This window comes from Clavelina lepadiformis, chromosome 9, assembly GCF_947623445.1.
Source record: "Clavelina lepadiformis chromosome 9, kaClaLepa1.1, whole genome shotgun sequence".
Taxonomy (NCBI): Eukaryota; Metazoa; Chordata; class Ascidiacea; order Aplousobranchia; family Clavelinidae; genus Clavelina; species Clavelina lepadiformis.
In genome coordinates, this window is record NC_135248.1 from 3,958,207 (window position 1) to 3,970,063 (window position 11,857).

The window sequence follows — 11,857 nt, forward strand, 5'->3', positions numbered from 1 at the left end:
TGTTGATCATCTGCAACTTTTACCTGAATTGATAAGCATTGATTTGAAAGGCCGATATCGGACATTGTGTTCGACTCTAGCAACAGAACAGCTTTGCATCACTCAATCCAGTAAAAGCAAAATCTGCTGTGACCTGGATTCGAACCAGGGTTGCCACGGCCACAACGTGGAGTACTAACGACTATACGATCACAGCTGTATAAGTAGCAGAGGATGGTTTCGAACCATCGACCTCTGGGTTATGGGCCCAGCACGCTTCCGCTGCGCCACACTGCTGAATGAGTGAATATTAGCTTTCTAGTTTAGATCAATTTTAGCATATTTTAAAATTTACCAAATAAGCAACACAGTTAAAATGATTAAGTTATCAATTACTGCATATATGTAGCAAACTCACTTTTGAGATTGCGACATTAAAAATTTACATAGATTCATGCTGTTGATCATCTGCAACTTTTACCTGAATTGATAAGCATTGATTTGAAAGGCCGATATCGGACATTGTGTTCGACTCTAGCAACAGAACAGCTTTGCATCACTCAATCCAGTAAAAGCAAAATTTGCTGTGACCTGGATTCGAACCAGGGATGCCACGGCCACAACGTGGAGTACTAACGACTATACGATCACAACTGTATAAGTAGCAGAGGATGGTTTCGAACCATCGACCTCTGGGTTATGGGCCCAGCACGCTTCCGCTGCGCCACACTGCTGAATGAGTGAATATTAGCTTTCTAGTTTAGATCAATTTTAGCATATTTTAAAATTTACCAAATAAGCAACACAGTTAAAATGATTAAGTTATCAATTACTGTATATATGTAGCAAACTCACTTTTGAGATTGCGACATTAAAAATTTACATAGATTCATGCTGTTGATCATCTGCAACTTTTAGCTGAATTGATAAGCATTGATTTGAAAGGCCGATATCGGACATTGTGTTCGACTCTAGCAACAGAACAGCTTTGCATCACTCAATCCAGTAAAAGAAAAATTTGCTGTGACCTGGATTCGAACCAGGGTTGCCACGGCCACAACGTGGAGTACTAACCATTATGCGATCACAGCTGGATAAGTAGCAGAGGATGTTTTCGATCCATCGACCTCTGGGTTATGGGCCCAGCACGCTTCCGCTGCGCCACTTTGCTGAATGAGTGAATATTAGCTTTCTAGTTTACATCAATTTTACCCTTTTTTAAAATTTACCAACTAAGCAACCCAGTTAAATGTAGAATGTCACACGCAATATAACATATTGATGTAAACCCCAATGTAATTTTTCAATCGTATTTGACCTTTTTGTTACTCAGTTCATACAACGTTATAGTAGTATTCAGAAAACTTATCAACACAAAAGCTATAAATTGGTAGCATTTGAAAATACTGTTATTTGTTGAGATTGTATGTTGTGTTAGTAGTTCAAACAAACTACATAAATACATAACTTTAATGTTTTATAAACACGCAGTTCCACTACTCATGTTTTGATTAAATTATCAATTATATATGTAAAAACCCATTATTGATATTGCGACAATAAAAATTTGCCTCGATTCATGCTGTTGATCATCTGCAACTTTTACCTGAATTGATAAGCATTGATTTGAAAGGCCGATATCGGACATTGTGTTCGACTCTAGCAACAGAACAGCTTTGCATCACTCAATCCAGTAAAAGCAAAATCTGCTGTGACCTGGATTCGAACCAGGGTTGCCACGGCCACAACGTGTAGTACTAACCACTAGGCCTATACGATCACAGCTGGATAAGTAGCAGAGGATGGTTTCGTTCCATCGACCTCTGGGTTATGGGCCCAGCACGCTTCCGCTGCGCCACTCTGCTGAATGAGTGAATATTAGCTTTCTAGTTTACATCAATTTTACCCTTTTTTAAAATTTACCAACTAAGCAACCCAGTTAAATGTAAAATGTCACACGCAATATAACATATTTTATGTAAACTCCAATGTAATTTTTCAATCGTATTTTGACCTTTTTGTTACTCAGTTCATACAACATTATAGTAGTATTCAGAAAACTTATCAACACAAAAGCTATAAATTGGTAGCATTTGAAAATACTGTTATTTGTGTAGATTGTATGTTGTGTTAGTAGTTCAAACAAACTACATAAATACATAACTTTAATGTTTTATAAACACGCAGTTCCACTACTCATGTTTTGATTAAATTATCAATTATATATGTAATAAACCCATTATTGAAATTGCGACAATAAAAATTTGCATCGATTCATGCTGTTGATCATCTGCAACTTTTACCTGAATTGATAAGCATTGATTTGAAAGGCCGATATCGGACATTGTGTTCGACTCTAGCAACAGAACAGCTTTGCATCACTCAATCCAGTAAAAGCAAAATCTGCTGTGACCTGGATTCGAACCAGGGTTGCCACGGCCACAACGTGGAGTACTAACCACTATACGATCACAGCTGGATAAGTAGCAGAGGATGGTTTCGATCCATCGACCTCTGGGTTATGGGCCTAGCACGCTTCCGCTGCGCCACTCTGCTGAATGAGTGAATATTAGCTTTCTAGTTTGCATCAATTTAGCCTTTTTTTAAATTTACCAACTAAGCAACCCAGTTAAATGTAGAATGTCACACGCAATATAACATATTGATGTAAACCCCAATGTAATTTTTCAATCGTATTTTGACCTTTTTGTTACTCAGTTCATACAACATTATAGTAGTATTCAGAAAACTTATCAACACAAAAGCTATAAATTGGTAGCATTTGAAAATACTGTTATTTGTGTAGATTGTATGTTGTGTTAGTAGTTCAAACAAACTACATAACTTTAATGTTTCATAAACACGCAGTTCCACTACTCATGTGTTGATTAAGTTATCAATTATATATGTAATAAACCCACTATTGAGATTGCGACAATAAAAATTTGCATCGATTCATGCTGTTGATCATCTGCAACTTTTAGCTGAATTGATAAGCATTGATTTGAAAGGCCGATATCGGACATTGTGTTCGACTCTAGCAACAGAACAGCTTTGCATCACTCAATCCAGTAAAAGCAAAATCTGCTGTGACCTGGATTCGAACCAGGGTTGCCACGGCCACAACGTGGAGTACTAACGACTATACGATCACAGCTGGATAAGTAGCAGAGGATGGTTTCGATCCATCGACCTCTGGGTTATGGGCCCAGCACGCTTCCGCTGCGCCACACTGCTGAATGAGTGAATATTAGCTTTCTAGTTTAAATCAATTTTAGCATATTTTAAAATTTACCAACTAAGCAACACAGTTAAAATGATTAAGTTATCAATTACTGTATATATGTAGCAAACTCACTTTTGAGATTGCGACATTAAAAATTTACATAGATTCATGCTGTTGATCATCTGCAAGTTTTAGCTGAATTGATAAGCATTGATTTGAAAGGCCGATATCGGACATTGTGTTCGACTCTAGCAACAGAACAGCTTTGCATCACTCAATCCAGTAAAAGAAAAATTTGCTGTGACCTGGATTCGAACCAGGGTTGCCACGGCCACAACGTGGAGTACTAACCATTATGCGATCACAGCTGGATAAGTAGCAGAGGATGGTTTCGATCCATCGACCTCTGGGTTATGGGCCCAGCACGCTTCCGCTGCGCCACACTGCTGAATGAGTGAATATTAGCTTTCTAGTTTAGATCAATTTTAGCATATTTTAAAATTTACCAAATAAGCAACACAGTTAAAATGATTAAGTTATCAATTACTGTATATATGTAATAAACACACTTTTGAGATTGCGACATTAAAAATTTACATAGATTCATGCTGTTGATCATCTGCAACTTTTACCTGAATTGATAAGCATTGATTTGAAAGGCCGATATCGGACATTGTGTTCGACTCTAGCAACAGAACAGCTTTGCATCACTCAATCCAGTAAAAGAAAAATTTGCTGTGACCTGGATTCGAACCAGGGTTGCCACGGCCACAACGTTGAGTACTAACCATTATGCGATCACAGCTGGATAAGTAGCAGAGGATGTTTTCGATCCATCGACCTCTGGGTTATGGGCCCAGCACGCTTCCGCTGCGCCACTTTGCTGAATGAGTGAATATTAGCTTTCTAGTTTACATCAATTTTACCCTTTTTTAAAATTTACCAACTAAGCAACCCAGTTAAATGTAGAATGTCACACGCAATATAACATATTGATGTAAACCCCAATGTAATTTTTCAATCGTATTTGACCTTTTTGTTACTCAGTTCATACAACATTATAGTAGTATTCAGAAAACTTATCAACACAAAAGCTATAAATTGGTAGCATTTGAAAATACTGTTATTTGTTGAGATTGTATGTTGTTTTAGTAGTTCAAACAAACTACATAAATACATAACTTTAATGTTTTATAAACACGCAGTTCCACTACTCATGTTTTGATTAAATTAACAATTATATATGTAAAAACCCACTATTGATATTGCGACAATAAAAATTTGCCTCGTTTCATGCTGTTGATCATCTGCAACTTTTACCTGAATTGATAAGCATTGATTTGAAAGGCCGATATCGGACATTGTGTTCGACTCTAGCAACAGAACAGCTTTGCATCACTCAATCCAGTAAAAGCAAAATCTGCTGTGACCTGGATTCGAACCAGGGTTGCCACGGCCACAACGTGGAGTACTAACCACTATACGATCACAGCTGGATAAGTAGCAGAGGATGGTTTCGATCCACGGACCTCTGGGTTATGGGCCCAGCACGCTTCCGCTGCGCCACTCTGATGAATGAGTGAATATTAGCTTTCTAGTTTACATCAATTTTAGTATATTTTAAAATTTACCAACTAAGCAACACAGTTAAAATGATTAAGTTATCAATTATATATGTTATAAACTCACTATTGAGATTGCGACATTAAAAATTTACATAGATTCATGCTGTTGATCATCTGCAACTTTAGCTTAATTGATAAGCAATGATTTGAAAGGCCGATAGTGGACATTGTGTTACACTTTCGCAACAGAACAGCTTTGCATCACTCAATCCAGTAAAAGCAAAATCTGCTGTGACCTGGATTCGAACCAGGGTTGCCACGGCCACAACGTGTAGTACTAACCACTAGGCCTATACGATCACAGCTGGATAAGTAGCAGAGGATGGTTTCGATCCATCGACCTCTGGGTTATGGGCCCAGCACGCTTCCGCTGCGCCACTCTGCTGAACGAGTGAATATTAGCTTTCTAGTTTACATGACTTTTGGCATTTTTTAAAATTTACCAACTAAGCAACCCAGTTAAATGTAGAATGTCACACGCAATATAACATATTGATGTAAACCCACAATGTAATTTTTCAATCGTGTTTTGACGTTTCTGTTACTCAGTTCATGTAAGGTTATAGTAGTATTCAGAAAACGTATCAACACAAAAGCTATAAATTGGTAGCATTTGAAAATACTGTTATTTGTGTAGATTGTATGTTGTGGTAGGTCAAGCAAGTTTTAAAACTTTAGAGTTTCATAGAAGCGCAATTCCATTTCTCATTTTTGACTAAGGCATAAAGTAATGTGTATTTAAACCACCTGGGAGTTTGTGACAATAAAATGTTACATTGATTCATGCTGTTGATCATCATATGTTTGTGACCACCTGTGTCCACACAATTTTTTCGTCCCCCACATTGAAGACGAAAAATAAAATGGATGAGTGAATATAAGTACTGGAATACGGTATTTAATTAAAATACTTATATTTCATTTCTCGTTTATCAAATTTTATAACGCACAGAAACTGCTAAACATAAAGTTAAAAAAGTGAAATTAAGAAGACGACCTGGTGTTGTGTCCAAGCAACAAATGGTGTATGTAACATGTTATCTTTCGGCTACTGTTGTTATGTTAGGTTAATGCTAATTTTATAAAGTTATAATTAATAAATGAACAATAACTCCGTAATGAAGTGGTTGTATGTCGTACCGTATGAACGAATACATCAAGATAAAACATTGTCACAGCAACAGCATAAAGACATGTTGCGGCGTTGATCGTAATAGCAAGAAGAGACTGATACTAAAGTGATAACTCGTAGCCTACTGCACGCACAATAACCGGGAAGCAATCGATTACGTCACGTAGTGTTATGCTTCGCTGATTCGATAGACGAGAATTCTATGTCTTATACAATCTTATATTACATTAATTGATATACAGTAATAATAATTATCACATCTCTTTGTATGTTTTTTAGAAATTTGCATTCAAACCAGTAGCATTTTTTTATATATTATGAATTAGGGCAAAGAGATTTAAACACATGAGTAGAAACTTCTCTTTTGCGCATGACGTCATGTTTGTTTCTTTTATTCTCTTGGAGCATATTCTACTTTCTCCACGGTCACGGTTCACTACATAACAATAAACATGCAGACGACGACAATGATTTTCAGATCTGTTTGCTGCTGGAACAGATTAGTCTTATTATTAGGGTGCAGTTATTGGGATCCATTGGGTGTTAATTTTAATTGAAATTAATTATTGAAATCAGGTGAGAGTTTTAGGTTCAGCAATTAACTTAGTTTCAGTTCCTTGAACTGATAATGCTGCTGTTTTGTATCAAGGCATGGCTTAGCCTACTTGAGTTGCGCGGGAAGATTTTTTCGTTCACCACATTTCTCTTCGACCAGGCAATTAGCAACTAAACTCATTACTCATTAGCATAGGCCTTATGTTGCAGGTGTTGTGTCATTAAAATAGGCTACTGAAAGTCTGATTTCAGATCTTGTTATTGTGGTGCAGTTGTTGGGATCTAATGGATGTCAACTTGAAGTTAATTATTGAAATAGATTGTGACCCAGAAGACGATGCAGCAAACTTCATGTAAGATACGATATGCCTATTAATCAATTAGCCAACTGCTGTTGAGCTTATCCTGTATGGCGGTCACCCAGAGTGTACGTTCTCGCCAATTTATAATAAACAGCCAAGCAAAACAACAAATTAATGTAAGTCGTAACGAGTATTTGAAGTAATACTGTACTGATATATTGATGTCATTTAATCTGATAATGAAAATATTTATTTGCAGATGTGGACAATGTTTGCATAACTGCACAAGTAATGAAACTTTGCTGGCTCATCAAAAAACTGTTCACGGTATATTTGTTTTTTTGTTTGAAACTTATTTCATTTTGAGCTCTATCATTGGCAGATTCCGATTAAAAAAATCAAACAAACTTAATTTTACACTTGTCTTGCAGAATCTTCTTGCAATAATGTTACAAGAGAAAAGCTGATGGAATGGTGGGAAACAGTGGGTGGCGTTAAAACAGATCTAACTGCAGATGCGGTTAACTATTTTATGAAGCTATTTTCTTCGTACATTTCACCGAATGAACTGTTTCATAAATTCTCCTGTGATGGAATTACGTGCATCCCATCACTATTTTTCTTGCCAAGAAAATTGTCACTGTTTAACACGAAAATTGTTTGATGTATTTTTATCACACGTTACCACTGTTGCACACAACAAAAAGGGGAAACACTTGACATTACACAAGTTAACCCGAGACGAAGAATTCATAATTCAGTACATAGGTGGTTACATTTTGCAGAAACTCACTAAGCGCTGTATAAATCCGAGAGAAATAGATCTATTGTCTTGTTTAACTGATTATAGTAATGAAACCACTAATAGTTCCTTGATTTCCGCTTTAAATAATAACAATTATGGACATCTTACAGTTCCAGCGAAATCACTAGTGAAATTGTTGATGTATGTAGAAAGTGTCTTTAGGAAACAAGACATAAAGGAGCACATCATGGAAAGTTGCATGTCTTCTTTGAGTGTTTGTAACATAAAAGATATATTTGAAAATCTTGTTTTTGATGAATGTTTGCAAAAATTGTGCATGAAAATATGTAAATTTTACGTGAAGATTAGATGCTATCAAAAAGCCAATCATTTAAATTCAGTACTGCATGTAACCTCTGATCAAAATGTAAGTCTGAGAAAATCATTAAAATGAATGTACATTACATAGTTGTCTTCTTACATGTACTTCGTCAGTTTTAGCTCAAGAAGGATTAAGTGTTACTGTATTGTAAGCAGACTGTCAAAACACTCGAAATCAAGTTATTTTTTTCGCTTCGGCATTGGATCATCGCAAACATCACCATGTTTCCAGTCAATAACGTGATTTACATTTGACCCCTTAAGTGACTTGATATTCTTTTTGCACATTATCACATTTTCAAATTGTGCATATTGGTGAATATCAGGCACTTCATTTCGACGGCCAGTTTGTCTCATATGACCGAAATAGGCCTCCAATGGGTCTTGGTTTAAGCGCTTAGTTAAGACGTATGAACCTTCTGGGCTGTTCTCCAACAAGAATTTCACCAATTCAGCAATGGCCATGGATGTGGAAACTAAACCGTCGTAGGTTTGATGGCTCAGAAACTGCTTTGACTGTTCGGAAACGGACCCAGTTAAACTGCTTTTCCATTGTTTTAACTCTGAAAGGAATGTATTAAGCCATTTCAGACGAGGATCATCAATCGTTGTATATGGTTTCAAGTCAGGGTTGTATGAATAATTTAATCTGGTGTTCATGAGGTCAAACCACTTATTCATCAAACCAGCAAACCACGCACTCATCTTCATTTCTTCTCCACCACGACTCTTCATTAAACTGGAGACAGTTCCAGAGAGCAATTGTGCGGCATAGCAAACCCGCATTTTTGCGTAACTCTTATGGGAAAAATGGCCATCAGTCAACTTGCAACTTCTCAACTCTGAACTTTCAAATAGGTAGGGAACATGGCAAAAATGCTTCCACAAAATGAAATGTTGATTGTACTTCATCATTCTAGCTCCACCTGGACGGCTGGATCTCACACAGTTACAGGCTGTCTTCAGCAAGTGTGGAGGGTCACTAATCAAATAAATAGGCATTTCTGGCTGATAAATATTAATGCACTTGTAGGGGACGGTCAAATTGGAATTATTGAGCAATTGGAACAATTTTCGATTGCAGGATGCACCATCAGCAACAAGTGCTAAGACTGTAAAACCACATCCGGCCAAGGATTCAACCACTTCCCAGAACATGCTAACCAAGTGAAATGCCTTTGTATTCTTGGTGGCATAAAAAACAATAGGCCGGGAAAAATTGCTGAGGATACTCCTACCATAAAATTGTAGGGCATGTGTGGCAGGAGCTTCATTATTGTATTGTCTGTCGACACCCAGATCAACAAATCCTATTATTCGGTCTGTTGCTGCATTATACACAATATTTTCTTTCACTGTAAACAAAATAAGCAACAGGTTATATCTTGTGCATATACAGTTAATAACTTGTGTCATTGTTTTGTCATAAAGCATGAATAAGAATCTTACACAGTGTGATTAATAGTGTTAAAAATTCCAAGAAAAGTTTCACCTTTCATTTCATCGATTGATATAACGAGAAATCGTTCATGTGATACTAGACTGAGACTTTTGGATTTCAGTTCTTCTAAAACATTATCTTGAATGCCAGGTGCAGTGCAGTAAACGTTTCTGAAAGCAGTACAAAAGTGAGCAAGTGAAACAATTGCTCGTAGTTAGCTTGTAGTAGCCAAATTGCAGAGAACAGAACCCATACGCTACCGATAGTCATTTAGGGTGCGTGAGCTTGGTAGTCGTAAAATGCCACTTTGTCGTAATTCTTCATAGGCGCTTTTACTTTTAGCAGCTAGACTCAAACAGAACCTATAAAGAAAATTGCAAGGGTTGATTTTAGCACGCTTTTACGAAATAAACAAAAATTGAGGTCAACTGAACTTAGTTACTCAGTAGTAGTTCAGTTCTGAACTTAGTAGTTATTCAGTAGTTTATTACTCAAGGAGACCTAAACCTACTTTATTAACTCAGGGTGATATCTTTCCCCATTTCTTTTCATACTATTTAGCTTTTGCTGCTCTTTCCAAAAGATTGAGTAGAAGTTATCAATTTTATCCTCATCTTGAGCTAAAAAAATGTATGATATTAACGTAAACTTCACAAAAACACACGACACAAAAAGACTGAGTTATATGCATTGTGTAGGTGCATCACATTACATTTGTAGCTTCATTAGAATAGTTATAAGTAACATATTCTGGATTACCAGCTTTGTAATCGGTATGATACCTGCTTTAACAATGGCTGTCATGTCATCTGACATAATTTTATCTACCTCCACTTGCACCGTATCATCAGCTAACAGAGTCGAAACCTTAGCTTCTAATTCTCTAATGCTAATAAAGAATTACTTCATAACAACAAGACTATCTTAAATAATACTGTTTTATTTCTATCTTCTGGCATTGCTCAATTTACATATAGTTAAGTGTAAAAAGCACAGCTACTGACACTGACAATCTTGCGAATGAGACTATTACTAATAGGATTACGAAGTGCAATATCACCAAATTTCATTAGCAGTAAAGGTGGAGGTAATTCGAGATGGTAGGTTAAATGTTGGCTGCGCTGATCGTTTTAAAGGTTGATCTTTAACCATATGGTAATAATTTAGCCTTTTCTGGTTGAGCCGTCCCTCCTTTTCATCTACACTACAACAACTCCTGCACTGACCACTTTCCTTGAGAAAAAGTTCACAACTTGCATTTCTAACAACAAGAAATTTGGTTCATTTAACAAGAAAAGTCACAAAATATGCCTAAGATACTGTGTACACTTTAAGTGCAATGCATTATCAGTGTTACCAAAAATAAGTAAGTATATGGTCACTAGCAGCATGCCATATTGACCCGTTACCGACATACACATAGGCTTATACATATGCTTGTTAACAACCAGTTCGCAGATGTAATTAAAATTCCAAGAACCGGTTCGCACGAACCAGCTGAATCTCACCACTCTATATGATTCATTCAATGTTAAATAATGAGAAATTTCATTTATGTAACAAATGCAATAGGCACAATTGAAAAACTAGTTTCACCTGTATGCAAGTTTCCTAACCGTTGGTGCATTTTCAGAACTGAATGGTGTCATAGATTTGGTGGTCATGTGTGGCAGGCCACTTCCAGAACTATACAATCCAGAACATATTGAAAACGATTCAATATCTTTTATGGTGCCGTGTAGTGTTTGAGTAGTTATATCCAGGGAGTAAATACAACTTGAGCGAGGTGCTTTCCAGCCATAATAGCATATCCTTAATGACATGTCATATAATACTCCAATCGAGTATTTAGGTTGATCACAGCCATCATAAAAAGAAAAAACAAGATTTTTGTTTTCAAATGACCTCTGCCAACCTTCCGGCAAGCGAGCAGATTTCAAGGACGCAACAGATTTGAAATGTAATTTTGTTTCAAAGATACGCTTCTTCGGCGGCTTTCTTGAATGTACCTGCGCCAAAGTCAGCTTAGGCAAAGACAAAGTGGGTACTGCTCCTTCACGTAATTCTTTACGGGAACCCTCTGCAAAAAAACTCTTATTTGTGCATACATGAACATTTTCAATTTTGATACTTGTAATGGTACATATATTAATCTGAAACCACAGTGAAGGTTTGCACTAATAGCTTGTCACAGATGCAGTGTTATGCTGTGCTCACTCGCTAGTAAATTTAATGAAGTTCTGCATCAAACCATCTCATGGAAAACAAACACTGCATCAAACGCTAGATATGCCATTACATTAAATATCTTTCCTCAATACACTAGTTACACTGCATGTAAGTCTATGTAGAACAAATTTTACTTAAAACAATGTCAGATCTTTCAAAATGCACTTCACACATTTTCACAGCATCTCGAGCAAATAGATTTTTTATGTGCTCGTCGCTTCTGCAAGCCAGCACGATACACT

The 11,857-nt window shown here is 36.6% G+C and overlaps 1 protein-coding gene and 4 non-coding genes across 6 annotated transcripts; 1 reads left to right on the forward strand and 4 right to left on the reverse strand.

The window, feature by feature from the left end:
• Positions 1-204: 204 nt before the first annotated feature.
• On the reverse strand, positions 205-276 carry Trnam-cau (transfer RNA methionine (anticodon CAU)). The gene has a single exon. It is a non-coding gene; the product is annotated as a tRNA-Met (tRNA).
• A 365-nt stretch (positions 277-641) lies between these two features.
• On the reverse strand, positions 642-713 carry Trnam-cau (transfer RNA methionine (anticodon CAU)). The gene has a single exon. It is a non-coding gene; the product is annotated as a tRNA-Met (tRNA).
• A 1,670-nt stretch (positions 714-2,383) lies between these two features.
• On the reverse strand, positions 2,384-2,455 carry Trnah-gug (transfer RNA histidin (anticodon GUG)). Its single transcript has one exon. It is a non-coding gene; the product is annotated as a tRNA-His (tRNA).
• A 2,171-nt stretch (positions 2,456-4,626) lies between these two features.
• On the reverse strand, positions 4,627-4,698 carry Trnah-gug (transfer RNA histidin (anticodon GUG)). The gene has a single exon. It is a non-coding gene; the product is annotated as a tRNA-His (tRNA).
• A 1,596-nt stretch (positions 4,699-6,294) lies between these two features.
• On the forward strand, positions 6,295-8,028 carry LOC143470056 (uncharacterized). Of its 2 annotated transcripts, XM_076967916.1 has the most exons (4): positions 6,295-6,538; positions 6,728-6,870; positions 7,079-7,146; positions 7,251-8,028. In XM_076967916.1, exons 2-4 carry the CDS (start codon positions 6,803-6,805, stop codon positions 7,481-7,483), a joined length of 369 nt encoding a protein of 122 aa, XP_076824031.1. In that variant the 5' UTR covers positions 6,295-6,538; positions 6,728-6,802; the 3' UTR covers positions 7,484-8,028. The 2 variants fall into 2 exon arrangements, 1 of the variants encoding a protein (XP_076824031.1); XR_013119292.1 differs by having other exon boundaries at positions 6,295-6,995.
• Positions 8,029-11,857: the final 3,829 nt, after the last annotated feature.